Source organism: Mercenaria mercenaria, chromosome 10 (genome assembly GCF_021730395.1).
Source record: "Mercenaria mercenaria strain notata chromosome 10, MADL_Memer_1, whole genome shotgun sequence".
Lineage (NCBI taxonomy): Eukaryota > Metazoa > Mollusca > Bivalvia > Venerida > Veneridae > Mercenaria > Mercenaria mercenaria.
In genome coordinates, this window is record NC_069370.1 from 77,840,604 (window position 1) to 77,860,030 (window position 19,427).

Sequence of the window (19,427 nt, forward strand, 5' to 3'; positions counted from 1 at the left end):
TTCCTTAAATTCTAGATCTGTGAAAAACAAAACTTTATCACTATCCGACTATATTCTCTCAAATGATTTTGACATTGTTGCTATCACCGAGTCATGGCTTGGCAGTTCTATAGACAAAATCAGCATCAGTGAACTCACGCCAACTGGTTATATGTTGAAGCACGTTCCTCGACGTGGAAGTATGCGAGGTGGTGGCGTCGCAATCATATATAAGGCTGCCATTGAACTCCGTCTTGTTGCTTCAACCGGTGAAGGGGACTTCTCGACATTTGAGTACACTGATAGTAAAATTCTTATAAATGGGTACTCCATGCAACTAGCAGTAATATACAGACCACCACCATCTAAGGAGAATGGACTTAGTACTCAAGATTTTCTTGAAAAGGAATGGCCTAAATTTCTGTCCAAATATGCAACAACTGACAAAAGCGTTATTATTGTTGGGGACCTGAATTTTCATCTTGATCTACCTAATGATCGTGAAACTGCAAAATTTAACAGTTGTCTTGAGACCTATGGTATGCATCAGCATGTACTTGAGCCCACCCATGTTGCAGGACACATTCTTGATGTAGTGATTACGAGAGACACTGATGATATTATCTCAAATGTGGAGGTCGTCGACCCTGGACTTACTGACTCTAACGGGAAGCTTACACGTGATCATTTTGCTGTTTCATTCAATGCACGTGTATCAAAACCAGCACCTATCAGAAAAACAGTGACTTTCAGAAAAATGAGTTCTATCGATGTTAAAGCCTTCAAAAATGACTTGAATTCTTTCACATTTCTCGGCCAAGATGATGCAGTCACGGACCTGGATGAGATTGTGAATTCGTTTAATAGTAACTTGACCTTACTTGTTGACAAGCACGCTCCCGTGAAAACAAAAACAATTGTTCTTAGACCCACATGTCCCTGGTTCAATGAGGAACTACATGATGCCAAACATATAAAACGCAAATTGGTGCGTAATTGGCGAAGGACAAAACTGACCATTGACCACCAAATATACCGTGAGCAGTGTGGAGTGGTAAACAAGCGGTTGAAGCAAGCACGTGTTAATTACTATTCAGAAAGAATTGAGTCATGCGGGCGAGACCAGAAAAGCCTATATAAAGTAACCAAACATCTTCTTGGTAAGGTGAATGAAACAGTACTACCATCAGGTTCAACATCAAAGGAACTGGCGCAAGCGTTTAGTGACTTCTTTATCAATAAGATTGATAACATCCGGGATGGTATAAATGTTAAAAATCGTTGTCAACAAGTACCATGGAATGAGGAGCAAACAGATCAAAATAAATATCTTGAAGATTTTAGTGCAGCATCTAAAGAAGAGGTCAAACGTATCATCATCAAATCTGCTAGTAAATCATGTGAACTTGATCCCATTCCAACTTGGTTGCTCAAAGAATGCCTAGATGAGCTTTTACAGCCATTGACAAAAATTATCAATTTGTCAATGGAACAAGCATATGTACCAAAGATGTTCAAAAGTTCTAGAATTAGGCCACTTTTAAAAAAGCAAGATCTTGATGTTGACATTCTAAAAAACTACAGACCGGTATCAAACTTACCATTTGTTTCTAAAATACTTGAAAAAGTAGTAGATGCACGTTTAGAGAACCATCTGTGCTTAAATGGCCTTCATGAAGAATACCAATCAGCTTACAGAAAATTCCATTCCACAGAAACTTCATCGCTTAAAGTCCAGAATGATATACTTCAATCTCTTGATTGCAATAATGTTACAATTCTAGTATTACTCGACCTGTCAGCAGCCTTTGATACCATTGATCACGGGACTCGCATCGCCTTGAACATCATTTTGGTATTGCAGGCAAACCACTTGAGTGGGTGAAGTCTTATTTAGACGAGCGCTACCAAACTGTCTGTATTGATGGAGAGGTGTCAAACCCTGTTTTGATGAAATATAGTGTGCCACAGGGCTCAGTCCTTGGACCTAAGTTCTGTACCATGTACACAAAACCTGTTGGTGCAATTTGTGAGAATCATGGGCTCAATTATCATTTCTATGCTGATGATGGACAATTATATCTGTCATTTAAGCCAACAGAGTCTGTTACTAGAATTGAATCCCTACAACGAGTAGAACATTGTCTCAATGAAATAATCACCTGGATGAATAAAAACATGCTGAAACTGAATGCCGAAAAAACCGAAGTCATTGTCTTCACATCAAAACAAAATGAAAAACTCACTGATAACATTACAGTGAAAGTTGGCGAGTCTACCATAACACCGTCATCCATCGTAAGAAATCTAGGCGCAATCCTTGATTCGAAAATTGACATGGAAAAGCATATAAATGCCGTATGTCGATCTTGTTATATACAGTTGCGTCAGATACAACATGTAAGGGACTACATTACCTCCAATGCCACAAAGTCGCTAGTAAACTCCCTGGTTACCTCACGTCTCGATTACTGTAATGGTCTTTTGTATGGCATTCCGAGGTCTTGTTTAAACAAACTTCAGAACGTTCAAAATGCAGCTGCACGTATAATAACGAGAACACGCCGTAACGAGCACATAACACCTGTGCTTAAAGAAGTACACTGGATTCCTGTACCATACAGGGTGGAGTTTAAGATCCTGACCCACACCTATAAAGCTCTTCAAGATCATGCCCCTAAATACATCAAGGACATGCTTGATATATACAGACCTTCAAGAAATTTAAGATCACAAAATTCAAATTTACTTGTTGTGCAAAAATCACGTACTGTAATATACGGTGACAGAAGTTTCCGACATGCTGCACCAAGACTGTGGAATGCTCTACCTAATGACATAAGAAACAATGGAACACTCTTATCATTCAAAAAATCATTAAAAACACATTTATTTGTAAAATACTATGGACAGTAACCATGCACATGCATGTGATAGTCCGACTGTGAATTTGTCAGCTTTTCAATCTAAATTCTTTTCTTAATCTCGTTATGAATCGTATTTTAAACACTTCAGTGTTGTTTTCTGCGTAAACTGTTTTAGATGTAATTTGTGTTTAACCAGACAAACTGTGTTATTCGTAGTCATATGCATAGATATATTGCAAGTGTGATATTGTTTAACTTTCATGTAGTAAACTGTGTTTAGCATTTAATCATTTTAACTATTATTTAATGTTTTAAACACGTATCTTATCCGTATCATTGTTTTATTTTTGTAATTATCTATTGTGCATGTATGTTCATTCTATTGTTAAGCACTTTTGAACGTATATTCTTTTGTATGAAAAGGGTGCTATACAAATATGGTATAATAATAATAATAATAATAATAATATGTTCACCACACTGAGACGACGTGCAGAGCGCTTGTTTCGGGTGACTAGCTTCAAGGTCAAGGTCACACTTAGGAGTGAAAGGTCATATATGACTTTGCTGTGTCCGCTCTGTAACTCTTGAACTGCTGGGAGGATTTCAAAGAAACTTGGCACAAATGTTCACCACACTGAGACGACGTGTAGAGCGCTTGTTTCTGGTGACTAGCTTCAAGGTCAAGGTCACACTTAGGAGTGAAAGGTCATATATGACTTTGCTTTGTGTTTATTGCTCTGCATTGCAGTGCTCTTGTTTTTATTTGGCAGATCCCTTTTTTGTTCTCTTACAATATTTTTTTTTGTATTACTTCCCTTGTTTGTTACTAAAAATAGCTTATTTTGAAACTTTTTTATTATTTGCCGTAGGGAAAAACCGAGACCACTTTTCTGTGATACAACATGGATGGTACCTCCAATTCTTAGGTGTATTTTGACATAACTTTACCTGGTAAGAATTTTTTAGTGGACTTTTTTCTTTTTGTTGTTCCTGTCCTTTTGGGTTCAACAGTCAAGTTCTTTAAATTTTGCTCCCATGCTCTGATGTAACCCTTCGGGCGTATATTGCCCAGCTAGACGGCGCTCTTGTTATCTTGATCGCACGACATCTTGTCTCGCGCTCAAGACATCTTAATTGATGGCTCGAGATAACTTTAATTAAAAATAAGTCTGTGCCCAAATCATACCATATTTCTATTATCTCAGGTGTCATAAAACTAAAATTAGACAGTTGTATTAGGATCAACTTTCCCATACGATAGCAAATATGAATGAGTGATCTTCTATGAAAGTTATAGTTTAAACTAGCCAGGCTCAGCCCGGTCGGAGTGATTAATTTCAAGCTGTATAAGAACTACCGAAGCGGAAACAATTTGACCTCATTTTGACCCTAACCCTTGAATAAACTGACCAATGCTGACCAATTAAAAAAAAAACCTTTGGTTTAACTAATTAAAAAAACACAGGTTTTAACAAATTACTGTGAAAACCTCTGGTTTGATGGACGCTGGAAGCTTACACAAAGTTAAAAAACCACAAGTTTTGTTGAACCCAGTGAAAAAAATAAAAACTTTTAAATACATATAATATAAATGAGTTTACAGAATAAAATATATTGTTTGAAAGAAAGAAAATTTACTGATAATATACATTATGTTACAGCCAAAAAAAAAAAAAAAGAGAAAAAAAAAAAGAAATAAAACGGGAGAAAAATGATAATGGCTACCTGTTCATCTTGTGAAAGAATGAAATCAAAGTTTATTAAAAGTACAGGGGGTAATTTAGATATTCATAAAGCAATGTTACCTTTATTACCTAAGAAAGGTTTAACACTTCCAGGATATAACTATTGTGGACCAGGAAATCCTTTAGATAATGAACATCCTGTTAATGAACTAGACGCAGTATGTATGGACCATGACTTTTGCTGCGACAGTGGTGTAAAAAAGGTATATGTGACAAGCAAATGCTTTCCAACTTAAATAACACTCAAAAACATTTGGAGAAAAGATTGCAAAACATTTAGTTGTAAAACCAGCAATTAAAACGAAATACAAACTTGGACTAGGAAAAAGGTAAAAAAAAAAAAAGGAAAAAGTGGGTAAATACAAGCTCACTCAAAAAGACCCCCGAAATAACATGGGATGATGAATTAGCAGAAGAATTACATTAACCAATTAAACGGAAATTTATTAAACGAAGAGTGATAGTTAGTGATATTGATGATACTTGGTCTGCTGATTTAGTTGATATGCAAGCTTTTCCAAAATATAATAAGGTGTAAAGTATTTATTAACCGTTATTTATATATTTAGCAAATGTGCTTGGGTTATTCCATTAAAGAAAAAAACTGGAGAATCTGATACTGAAGCATTTGATAAAATAGTTTTAGAAGGTAGAACACCTACAAATTTATGGGTAGATGAAGGAAAAGAATTTTATAATAAAAGGTTTGAATCATTTTTGAATGAAAATAAGGTTAACATGTATCATACATTTAATGAAGGAAAAGCTGTAGAAATCGAAAGATTTAATAGAAGTTTCAAAAGAATAATGTGGAAATCTTTTACAGCAAATAATACTTACACTTATTTAGACAATTTACAGGAAATAGTTGATAAATATAACAAAACAAAACATTCCAGTATAAAAATGACACCGACTGAAGCCAGTAAAAACTTAAATAAAGGTACCTACTAAGCAAGAGGTTTTTGGAATAGAAAAAGTTATTAGACGAGGCTATAAGAAAAAACAAGCTTGAGTAAAGTGGAAAGGCTATAGTGAAAAATTTAATGGTTGGATTCCATTTAGTGAACTGGAAGAAACTTAAATTAAAAAATATATTATATAAATGTGGAGTAAAAATGTAATTTCTAATGGAATAGAAACAATAGATCAATTAATAGATCATTTAACTAAACTTGCTGCTGCTTATAGAAAAAGTTATAAATTTTGTGGAAGAGTAAATACAGGATTACAAATTACAGCAGGTATTTTTGGTTGCTCGGCTGCATTAGCACTTGTTCCAGCTATTCCTATATTTGTGACATTTGCTGGCGCTGTTCTATTAGTAATTACTATATTTATTAATAGACTAAAAGTTGAAGACAAGAAAACTATTTTAAAATTACATCACCACAAAATAAAACAACTAATAACAAAAGCACGGACTGGAAAGGTAAATAAAGAAGATGAGAAAAAAAGTTATTCAAGATATTTTTAGAATACTGTTAGAAATGCAGAAAGAAAATCTATTCAATGCCTCTTGAAACGCATATGAAGGAATTTAAACTTAACGGATACAGAAATAAAAAATTAGAAGACTTGTATTAAATTAAGATTGCTGAATTTATTTTTTACGTGCATTTTTATAAGTATATTATATAAATGGTTAATAGAAAGGTAGATAGAATGATTATACTAAAATTATCTAGCACTTTAGGAGAAATAATGAATGAAGATAGAAATTCATATAAAAAAGTACTAAAAAGAAGAAACGTTATTAAATCAAAACTTGATCAAATAGTTAGCGATGAATACAAAAGAGGTGTGATTGATAAATTACAACATGTTATAGATCCTTATCTTTCTGAAAACAAATATAGATTTATTCGAATATGATTGTGGTTGTTTAATGTTAGAAGAGCAAAATAATGTAAGATTATGTGATTGCCCCAGACCAAATAATCATCGAAACATTCGTAAAAAAGTTATTGCAACCGATTGTGATACTAATGAAGAAAAACCATATGAAAGTATTTACAAAGCATCTCAAGACCTTAATAGTAATTCCGGGTTAATAAAAATGTGCTGTGAAGGGAAAACCCGAATAAAAAGTGGAAAATCTAAACCAAATGGGAGAAAGTATCAATTCAAATATTTTATTAATTTTCTTCTTAAACTTTTTTTTTTTGGTCTTTTTGCTTAACGATTTTTTTCTAAATATAATATATAGATGGCTGTTAGAGAAATTGAGAGGTCTTCAAATCAATATATTAAGAAATTTGAAATTAAAATTATATATAGACAAGATCTAAACTATATTTAACTATAGAAGACTCTTTTGATATTTTTAAATCAGAACTTAAAACTTTAAAAGTTATAGAAATAAATGTTGTTTTATAAATAACTTTTGCGAAAATTGGTAAAACAGATACAATATATAAATCAGCTTATTTTCAATCGAAGCCTTTAATTATTATGAGAGAATCTCAGATAAAAAACACTTTACGTCAAGCTTTGGATGAAATAATAAATAGGATTGGTAATTGGGTTTCAGAAGAAAGTGGCTGGAGAATAGAGTCAGTTGATGCTCATTATATAAATAGATATAAATACGGACCGCTGGCTGCTTCTAGTTATTAAGAATTACCAAAACCATTACAAAATTCAATGAAAGGATTAATAAATATAAAAAATGAGCATGATAATGAATGTTTTAGATGGTGCCATTTGGCTTACAAATTTCCTGTTAAAGAAAATCCTCAAAGAGTTTCAAATTACCAAAAGTATATAGAAGAACTCAGTTACAAAGGAATAATATTTCCTGTAACATTAAATCAAATACCTAAAACAGAAACTCAGAATGATATTTCATTTAAAATATTTGGTTATGAGGATAATAATGTTTATCCATTGTACATACCAAAAAATTAATATAAAGAACACTGTGACATGTTGTTAATTAATAATGATGGACGTGAGTCCCCGGGAGCTGGAAGCTCACATAAGATAAACCATTATGTTTGGATAAAAGACTTTAATAGATTAATGTGTAACAAAACCAAAGATCAACATAAAAAACATTTTTTGCAAATCATGTTTACAAATTTTTTCTCAAGAAAGAATATTAAATGAACATATTCCAAATTGTTTAGCTATTAATGGTGTTCAAGCTGTAAAAATGCCAAAAGAGGGAAGTAAAATACATTTTAAAAATTATCACAAAGGCTTAGCCGCACCTTTTGTAATTTATGCTGATTTTGAATCAATAACTAGAAAAATATCTACTGTTTTACAATCACATGAATCTTCATTTACTGAACCATATCAAAAACATAGATTATGGTTACGGTTATAAAGTTGTTTGTTGTTATGATGATAAATATACTAAGCCAACACAAGTTTACAGAGGTCCAAATGCAGTTTATAAATTTATCGAAAAAATGCTTGAGGAAGAGGAATATTGTAAGGAAATATTTAATGTAAACTTTAACAAAGATTTGAAAATGTCTTAAAAAAGATGAAGCTTTATTTAAAAAACAAACCTCTTGTCATATTTGTGGAAAAGAATATAAGAAAAATGAAAATCCAGTAAGAGATGAAAAACAAAGTTAAAAAACAATGTCATGCTAACATAGCTCAGGATACATGGCAAGTTTCTAGCTTTGGTTTCGGGCATTTTGCAGGCTTGGGTGGCCACCAAGTAGATTCATTTATTTACCTTACACAGGTCGGCAATATTCATCACATAACGAACTTGACAGGATTCGAACCAATTGATTTGATACCAACAATCATAACTTCTCGGGGAGGTGACATGTAAAAATATTAAGGACACAAACGTTAACTAAATCAGATGGTTATAACTCCTGCATTTTTGTGTAAGAAAATGTCAAAAGAAGGTCGTGATCAAGGGTATTTGTAATACTTACAGCAATGTGTAAAGATATTGAATTAAAAGTGACTGAATTAACCTTAAGTTTATTAAGACATCACACAAGGAAAGAACATAGTATATGATAACAATATCAAATGCCTTTTACCCAGCACGCAAGCCTATACGGGGCCTATATGGGCTATATTTGGTAAAATGTACCACTGTTAGTATTTGCCCACATCGGACCCATATGGGACCCATATACAATGTCTCAGCGATGTGATATACCAGTGTATTCATTTTAAGTTTGTAAGTGGTGTCACTTGTGTAGAAATTCGTTTTGTGTGTTTTCTTTGTTGAAACCTGTTTCCCTTCTGGGTCCAATATTTTAAGTATTTGTCCACATCGGACACATATGGGGCTCATATACAATATCTCAGTGAAGGATAATTTGATCTCATAAGTGTTGACACTAGTATAAACAATCGTGTTTTCCATGAATTGTAATACATTTTTGGTCTCAAAAATACGTTTCCCAGAAGGGTCCCATATTTGTTACTGTTTTGGCAGTGTATATTTATATTTTTGTTTTGTATTTATTTATTTTGTATAAGTGCAAAAATAGTGTAATCATATCTTAACTTGTTATTGCATACACTGAATTTGAAAAAGGAACTTTCAAAAAAAAAAAAAAAAAAAAAAATATCGCGAAATTATTTGTATCGGGCGCAATTTTGAATAGGATAACGTTCATAATGGCAGTATAGTTGTTTTTTTTGTTGGATTTAATATCGCACCGACACAATTCAACGCCCCAAGTGAGGCTCGAACCCACATCGATGAGGGGCAAGTGATTCGAAGTCGGCAAACATAACCTTTCGGCCACGGAGGCTCCATAGTTGGGTTGTTGACAGATTTGTCATTTCAGCGAGAACCCTTCGTAGTTTTTAAACATAATTTAACTATTATAAATAGCTGAATGAAGTGTTGTTGTTTAAAATGTGAAAAAAAACTTTGATTAAAGCACTGAAAAAATGTTTTTCATGTGTTTTCACGACTCTTATGAGCAAGCCTATATGGGACCCTTATGGTCTATATCCAAAGTCCGAAATATTTCTTTATACTTTTATTACTTGTTAATAAAAATGTTCATTATTTCTTGTTCTGTACAAATCTATCTCTCAGATGCGTACTTGGTTATCTTTCTAATCTTGTAGATTTGTCATTTATTTTCTTAATAAACATGTAAAATGCTTGCAAATTATCATGATATTTGGTAAATATTCATAATTGTTAGGGACATGTGCTCAGACTGACATTACTTTTCCACTTTACAGAATGCCTCTACAAGGAATCTGTGAAGTGAAGAAGTGTCTTGGAGATGAGTAGATCAGGAGAATAAAACAGTCCATAGTGATCCGGAAACAACTACATGGGCAGCTACAATGTTACGGCACCTGTTGACAATATCAATACAAAATAAGACCCACACAATTCCAAAACGCCCCTAAACGGTCCATACTATATACGATATGGTACCCAGAAAGGTTTCAAATCGGCTATAAGATATGTGACCCATAAGGGACCCACATTGGTCCCATATAGTACATACTATATGGTATGCAAAATCCATCTGGGTCCCATGTGGGTAGCCCATATAGATCCCATGTGGGAGACCACATGGGTCCGACATTGTATGCTTGTGCGCTGGTTAGTGTGTAAACATGTAATTATACTACACGTATCTGTTTATTCATAGTTTATTCGGCTGGTATAAGCATAATGGATATCTAATCCATTAAGATATTTGAGACTATAATTGCTGTTACATTTAGAAATCATACGTTTTAAGGCCAACAAATAGGTGTGTTTCCAGTCTCCCGACCGACCTGAACCATTTTCCCCCGACCTCAAACTTTTTTTATTGGTTTTGAGACAAAAAACAACATTTTTTTTCTATGGTCGCACAGTCCGAGAGGCGCTACAGCAGTCGTAGGGAAAAGTATGGTATGGTAACGGTTATTATACATGGATCATGTATGTTACACTACTGTAACGGTAATTATACAAGGATCAAAATGGCGCCCCTGCATGGTCATGTTTTGGCTGTAGATTTATGAATCTTGATGTAAAATATTTTTGTATTTAATAATATACCAGCGGATATCACTGCACCCCAAAAGCCTGACGCATGTGAAAACTGATCCTGAAAACTTCTGAAAAATGGTCGTTCGGACCGACAAAACCAAACATATTGCCAGAAGATCGTCTATTTTTGGTTTTTTTGAGAAGAGCTACTTCTAATAAATGTAAACACTAAATATATGTGAGAAGAATGCCAGTAGTGAGGCATTGTCAGATACAATTGGAATTGTATCCTGAATGATTGACATGGTATGACCGCAGGTGGCAGTAACGTACCTAGGATACAGTATGGGTCAATTAGCCATATACACTTAAATACATAACAATTATAATGTTTTCTTAGAAAAAAATGCCAAAAAGACATTTTGAAAATTGTTTGCCCCTGTGACGATGAGCCATTAAACTTTTTGGCATTTTTTCAAATTTTTTTTTTCAATTTATCAAAGTCATATCTTACTAAATATCATATTTCAAGTGATTCAAAACCACTAAATGTAAATTCATGATGTTCAAAACGTACCATTTATTTTCTTCGATTTATGCCACATTATTTTCAGTTATGTTAGACTTTCTGTGTGAGACAAAGGGAAAGCTGTACACTTACTTCTTTAGAATTTTCTATATCAAGTGATAATTTTTAAATGAAAGGAAAAATCTAATATAATGTCTTTCTTATCTCTCTACAAGGTAGCAGGTATTTCATTGCAGCAGGGAATTTTGCTACACCCTGTCACGCATAATTTATGAATACATCGTCTTAAAACAATTGATATTATGTAAAATGAATATCATAAACACGTATTTGAATAAACATAATATTTCCTGAAAAGGTAAACTACATGGATAAAAAAAAATCAATGCTTAACTGAAGCTTCATACATGCATAAACCTTATAAATGTACGAACATTTACCATTTATACATATAAACTGCTTTATTAAAAGGCTAGATTGAAAATAAAGCGACATATGCATATCTAAATATGGAAACCATTTTATATTTAAGATGACTGTCATAATGATGGGCATTAAAAACATGACTTTTCAAAATATAGCAAAATATCCACAGGATAACAATTTACCGTGGACTATAACATCTAAGTTTTCAAATAAATATTGCACATACCGGTCAGACAATGGAAACCTTGATATCCTGAAACACATCCTTCAGTACAATTACCGTCGACTCTTTCACAACTCAGATCAAAACACTTGTCGCTGCAGTCTTTGTTACATTTTTCTCCGTAGGTGCCCGTTTTACATCCATAAACACAGGATCCATTTACTCTATCGCAGGTGCTTTTCATGCAATTTACATTGCAGGTCTTTTCACAGTGTACACCATAATTTCCTTCTGCGCATTTGTTACAATATCCGTCGGCTCTCTCACACGTGCCGTTTAGACAATTGTCACTGCATGGTACATTACATTGCCCTCCATATACTGTATTTTTCGTGCATCCTTCCGTGCAGTCCCCAGATTTCTGTTCACAGGTTCCATATAGACAACCATCGGAGCAAGAGATGCACTTATTACCCCAATGTTTATTGTCTTTACATCCGTGAAGACAGGTCCCATCGATACTGTCACATATTGCAGAGTCTACAGGCTCCTTGCAATTTTCGCTACAGAGGTTCGTGCATTTGTCTCCCCAGTAATTATGATTACAACCGTTCACGCAACCACAAGACTGGTTACACTGTTGTAATTTGCAACCATCTTGACATTTAATTTCACAAGTTGGTCCACAGTAACTTGGAAATTTGCATCCTCCGATACAGGATCCTTCACAAAAAAGACAATAATATTTCTACAGCTATAAGATGGACAGGAGTATGTTCTATAAATTGCAGAAGTTCAAAAGAATCTCTGTTAACAACGTTAATAGAACTTAAGTAAACAGCATGCTTGTGAGTAAACCATGATCTCATGCATAGTACAATTAAAAACACTTGATGCTATAAATTATCATGACTTCAGCAATTCAAAACGGTCAAACATTTTCTTTCGCGATTTTCCTATCACTCATGAAAATACTTAAATATGTCTATGAAATTAAAAATGTTTCTTCTACATTCCACTGGAAAAACGCAGAACATAGCATAAGATATATCCGGCTTTTCCAAACAATGAACATATAAACGAACATTCCTGTTGCAGACATGGTGATTTAAATCGTAGATGTTGTTGACATAAGAACGAGTATATAATCACAAAAACAGCAGGAACTACGTAATTTTATCAGTGTATCGGTCGGTCGGTTCATGGATAGGTCAACTGTTTTCAGAGCGCTAATACCTATAACCTTCAAACTTAAGTATTGCGTGTGGAACGGGTTATGTTTTGGGGTTATTCTTTTAAATCTCAAGATCACAGTTACCTCGAGGCTGAAAACAACTTCAGGAAATACCTTAAAAATACCACCAACTTTCAAAGGAAAATGAACAAATCTATTGTCGTCGTGAAATTGAGCTTTTTGGAAGAAGACGCTTTTTTCTTATATCATTAATAGCCTACACAACTTGTAGAATAGCAATGTACCGGATAAAGGGACCTGCTTTCCACACCGTTTTGAGAGGAGCTACAGAATTTGGCGAAGGAGGCCCTCCTCTGACCCAAAAAAACCCCCCAAAACACACAAAAAAACGCATGCGCACCTATTATCAGTAACGGGTCTGACAGAGAAGGTCTGTCAAGCTATTTCTAAAGAAATAAACTTATGTGTGTTAAATGCAAACAGTGTTTTGTTTTCAATTGTTAGCTTTTCCCACTCTAATTCTCGGGTCTCAGGAGGACCTCTTTCGCCAAATAGCTCCTCTTGGAGAGGAGTTAAATGCAGGTCCCTTTATCAACAAAATTTCGATAATGATTCTGAGCACCGGCTCCTTATACGTTTTATACGTTTCTGGGGTTCAAGGAGGTCCTCCTCACTGCCTCCTATCATCTGCTCTTGCCCTCATTTTGCCCAAGTGGGTACGAAGGAGGTCTACCATCAGTTCTCTGAAACAACATAACACGTACAAAGAGTTTGTGGTAATGACCGAAAGGCCCGCGTTTTAACATTCTGGTTTCATCTTTAAACGGTCTGTGACACGTTCAGAAGGTCTTGCAGACTTTCAAGACCAAGTGCTCAGGGAGATAACAAACACTCTCTACAACGGCAACCCGGTCCAATCCAAAACTAAAGGTCTGGGGCGGAGCTTTTTTTTTTTTTTTTTTTTCTTTGATTTAACGTCACACCGACACATGATAGGTCATATGGCGGAGCTGGGGGCGCCCAAACTGAAATAACTGAAAAAATCCGAAAATGGGATAAAACCAATTTTGAGACCTGCTTAAAGACTTCGATCATTGTTGATCATAACGTCATGCGGGTGGCAATTTGTACAGTCAGAAGAGTTGATAAAAACAAACAACTACCCATATATAATACAGTTAATAAAAACGAATAAGTAATTATGATGCCAAAATCGCTCTGACAGCCAATTTATATGTTTTTTAAAAAGGGTAGCCGACATAACCTGTTAAAACTATGTACATGGCTATATTACCTTACATTGTCATAATGACCTTCTTGAAGGAGTCCACTGTACTAATGGAGACAGTTGACTCAGACAGGCCATTCCAGACTGTTATTAACCTGGGGAAAAAGGAATACTTAAAGCAATTTGTATGTGGGGGAAATTCTATAGTACTGGAAAGGATGACTGTGTCTGGTTCTAAGTGACCTATTTGTAATAGGGGTCAAGTATCTATCCTTATCGATACAGACTAGATTGTTATGAATTTTGTAGAAAAAGGTTAAACTTGTGACCTCTCTTCTATGCTCTAGACTATCCAAGTCTAATTCTGTCAGCATGTCACCCACATGACTGGTCCTACGCCACCTCCTACATGCCCATCTTGCCGCAGTGCGTTGAACCTTTTCAATCCTCTGTATATTCTGTAGTGTAGGGATTCCATACTGGGGATGCATATTCAATCTGGCGTCTAACCAAGGTTTTGTAAGCCAAAAGAGAGGTTACGACGTATGAAACCCAGTGTTCTAGTGGCCTTACTAGCCACATTGTCTATGTGTTTGGACCAATCCAGAGTATTGGTGATAGTTACACCAAGATTGTGAGGTAACAATTTTTTTCCCGAAATAGCCACTATGCTACCCCCCACCCACATAGACCGCCACCCGGTCTCAACCTTCGTCGTTTTAGATTTGATTGACCAATGTCGTTCTGGGTTCGAATGCCCAGTGTCGTTCTGGTTTCAATGTCCAATGTCGTTCTGAAATCGAATGTCCAATGTCGTTTTGAAATCAAACGTGCAATGTCGTTATTGTGTCGAATGTTCAATGTCGTTCTGAAATAACAAATGCCCATGTCGTTTAAAAATCGAATGTCTGATGACGTTCTGAAATCGAATGTCCAATGTCGTTCTAGATTCAAATGTCAAATGTCGTTTTAGATTCGAGCGTCCAATGTCGTTCTGGTTTCGAATGTCCAATGCCGTTCTGAAATTGAATGCCCAATGTCGTTCCTGGTCCGAATGTCCAATTAGTTCTGGTTTCGAATGTCCAATTTCGTTCTGAAATCAAATGTTCAATGTCATTCTGGGTTTGAATGTCCAATTTCGTTCTGAAATCGAATGTCCAATTTCGTTTTGGATTCAAATGTCCAATGTCGTTCTTGGTTCTAATGTCATATGTCGATCCTGTTTTACAATGTCCAATATTGTTCTTGGGTCGAATGTTCTATGTCATTTTGGATTCGAATGTCCAACGTCGTTCTGGATTCGATTTCTGAACCCTTTTGAAATCCCCGCACTACCCCCTTCACACTTCGCCGTGTATTATTCATATATGTAGATACATGCACACTACAGGGGAAGGACCCAACTAAGCAGTTTCGTCCCCCTTCACCATGTATTATTCAGACAGGTAGATACATACATACTAGGGGGAAAGAACCAGCAAGTCAGTTCTTTCCCCCTTCACCGTGTATTATTTAGACATGCAGAGACATGCACACTAGGGAAAGAACAATCTAGTCAGTTAGTTTCTTTCCCCTTCACCATGTATTATTCAGGCATGCATATACATGCTCACTAGGGGGATAAAAAACCAACAAGTCAGTTTTCCCCATTCATTGCCTATTATTCAGACATGCAGATACATGCACACTAGGCAGGAATATTCAGGCATGCAGGTATATGCACACTAGGGAGGAAACGACCATCTAGTCAGTTTCTTCTCCCTTCATTGTGTATTTTCAGACATGCAGCTACATGCTCACTGGGCTGGGAAGAACCAACCCGTTAGTTTCTTCCCGCTTCAATGTGTTTTACTCAGACTTGTAGATACATACATGTAGTCAGTTTCTTCCTCATTCACCGTCTATATCATTCTGGTACGCAGACAAATACATACTAGCGTAGAAAGAGCCAACCTGTCAGTTTCTTCCTTATTCGCCGTCTGTTATTCATTCATGTAGAAACATGAAAGTTAATTAAACAATTTCTTCCACATTTCACTGTCTATTATCATTCAGGTATGTAGATAAATACATAATAGGGGGAAACTCTCAAACTGTTTTCCACCTTCTTTGTGAAACAAAAAATAATGAGGGAAATACTAACCAGGGGGAGAAAAAACAACAACCAGTCAGGAAGAAATCAATTGGTTGTTTTTACCCGGGGACTTGAAAAAAAAACTGACCATTACACCGTGTCGCATTTCATTTGGTGGAAGTCCAATGTTCTAACTACTGAGCCAGAGTGGACTTCCTGAAGCAGTTGTGAGAAATCGGTTTTAAACGTACATGCTACGCAAAAGCGACCGTAACACATCATAAATGCAATTCTTTATTCAGTGCTAAATATGACATACGCCGAGCATTGATATAAGCCAAGCATTGGTCATATTACCCCAAAATTGAGAAAACATTTTTTGCCGGTGTAGTGCCGACTGGACTTAACGATCAGTAGCCTGACATTCATCATTTGAAACAAATCTGCTCTATTTGTAGGAATACCGTAACATGTTAATGAACATATTGGGCCGTGCGCTTACATGAGTATAAGATCTGGCAAATTATGGAAGTTGCTAGTCAGAAGTTCAAAATAAGGTTTTGTTCCACATTGTGATTGAATCGATAATGACATTTACGTATAATGGAAACGTTTATTTCGTTTAAACAGCATTGCAGAATGTATTAACGTTTAGCAATATCATATGTGTTTATTAAACATAAGATGAAAGATATAGGTATTTTACTATTCATGTTTATCCGAATAGATGTTAATGTCTTACCAGTATCCCTTTGACAAATATCTTTGCAAGTGCTGCTACATCTTATGCCACATTTAAAACCATAGCGACCTGGACGACAACCGAAGTTACAGTATCCGTCACGTTCCCTGCAAGTTCGAGGAGGCTGATCTGGCTTTCTAACACAATAGTAGTTACACGCAAGGCATTTACCGTTATCTCGGTAGAAGTTTCTGTTGCATTCGTTGCATTCAAATCCGCTTGAAAACAATAGTGATATTATTGTAAAGAGCGTTTCAACTTTAATTTGTATTGTTGAAGGTAGCCCTGAACTGAAAAGATCGCTTTGAAAATAAATATGTGTTGATGTAAAACAATCCAAAATGATTACATAAAATTAGCAACATTATAACGGCTCATTGGTATTTGTCGAATTATATCATACTAAGCACATGGACCTATACATTTTATTAGGCCATATAATTTACAAATATTATATGAAAAAATCTACATCTATGAAACTACATCATTTAACTTTAATTATATGCTAAAATGTTACCAAAAGAACGATTTTCCAATAGATTCCATTGTAAAATTTGAATGGAGGACTAACATTTTCAATCGCTATTAACATAATATCATGCACATGATCTTACATTTTTATTGGCTGAATTTCCTTTAGAGATAATGATGCTTTGAATAATGTCGTTTAATAAAATTCTACAATGTGGAACAATAGTTGTTTCAAACTTGCTTAACTACCTTAATAGTAGATTATAACTATTTATAATAAAATCTGAGGTACTACCTACGAGATGAAATGCCCATAAAACAATCATATTAAGGCTGCAATTTATGAAAAAAAAAATCATTTACAAAACGGATGGATCAAACAGTAAGAATAAATATGCCAGAATCATAAGCAACCAAGCACTGCAGCATAAAACTGATGATTGTGTCGTTTAAGGTGAGATTTCAACTGGAGAGTAAATGTGTTTTAACAACGAGATTCCCGTACTCAGTTTGACAAATGTATACACTCAGTAATACCAGCCTATTACGTACCACTGTTAAAGTCAAATGCATTTAAAAACATTCTTTGTTTTGTATGCCAGATTTCAGCAAACTTTCAGTAAGAACCAGTAGAGTGTGAGTCACGACTCGTGACAACTTTCTCACATAAACAGGTCAATGGCAAAATGTACGTCATTGGAGTGAGAATCAGATATGGGCTCTGTCGAGTTAAACGCAGTTCAAGGAGATATTAATATCTCACTTTAGGCCATGATGTCTAACTTATTGCATATGTTTAACACTTCATCATGTGTCATTTTCAGACTGACGATTCCGTTGTTCCCATGCTAAAAATCGAGTAAAACTCCGGTTGCAGGACACAAAATTTTGAAGCAAAACTGTCGCAAAAATGCACACCTTGCGCGACCTGGATCGCAGCATCTGCAAACGACTGACCTAAATCATATCTATATTTATAAAGCATGTAACCAGACGAAAATAGTGGCGGAAAGAAAAGTATTTCATAACCGTTTTTTTCCGCAAATTTGGGCTGAATCTGGATGGATGGATGACCGTTTCTCTTTCTCTGACTTCCGTTACCCAAGGTAAGATTTTAGACCGGGCCGCCTACACGTAACTAGGAAATTCGTTTCAAGCATTTATTCATTTATTTTACAAAATGATAAAATCCTTTGTTCTATAAACACCATAAATGACCAGTTGAATATAAAGGTCTTTAAAGTACATCTCCCTATTTTAATTTAAAAAATGCCAAATGCGCAAATAGAGAATATTAGGTTACTGTCTTTTTTAACTTAAGTTTATCCACCGAGTTGGAGAAAGGTTTATCCACTCGAGGCTTGCCGAGGGGGATAAACCTTTCGGAGACGAGGTGGATAAACTTAAGTTAAGAAAGACAGTAACCTAATATTCTATTTATCCTACAGTCGATAAAATCTGTGTATAACATATATTTACTTTCAAAACGTTTTTTTCTATACAAAAATAATCCAGAATTTCACTCACTTGTGAATTCCTACGCCCTTCAACCCCTTGTCTGCTTGATCCAGTTACACACGATTCCTTACAATAAAACAGTATTTCATACCTCATACTTTGCCCTCTAAAGTTCTGTGTAATATAAATCATCGGTGCTAACAGGGCATTCACGTACAAAACAAGCAGAATAGTTTTGTCTCGGATAAAATACAGCCGAAACCCACGCTTGAGATGAATTCAAATGCCCGCAGTCTTAAATTTACTCCATTTTCGTACAAGAAAATGTGAGGTAATGAAATTCCTTCCACTATGAATGGTTTAGATCCAATAATTACAATAAACGACTGCTTAAATCTGGTTATTTGTGTAAATTTCTAACTAAAAATGAGTGAACGCCAATTATTGTTCCTTCTGATGAGAAGGAACACTTATGGTGAACATGTCACACTTGAATGAGCAGGTAATGGATACAAGGGTATCATCAAAGGCATCCGAATTCCAGTAGGCGCCGCCATTTTGTACTCATGCATATTCATTACAAATAGCCTCTTTGCCAATGTGTTT

The 19,427-nt window shown here is 35.1% G+C and overlaps 1 protein-coding gene across 1 annotated transcript in view; it reads right to left on the minus strand.

The window, feature by feature from the left end:
• Positions 1-19,427, minus strand: part of LOC128546260 (multiple epidermal growth factor-like domains protein 10) — a 51,262-nt gene that overhangs the window by 4,101 nt on the left and 27,734 nt on the right. The window contains exons 3-4 of the mRNA XM_053516556.1: positions 16,893-17,110; positions 11,717-12,376 (exon numbers count right to left, since the gene is read on the minus strand). Of these exons, the coding sequence (XP_053372531.1) occupies positions 11,717-12,376; positions 16,893-17,110 (878 nt within the window). The remainder of the gene's footprint in view (positions 1-11,716; positions 12,377-16,892; positions 17,111-19,427) is intronic.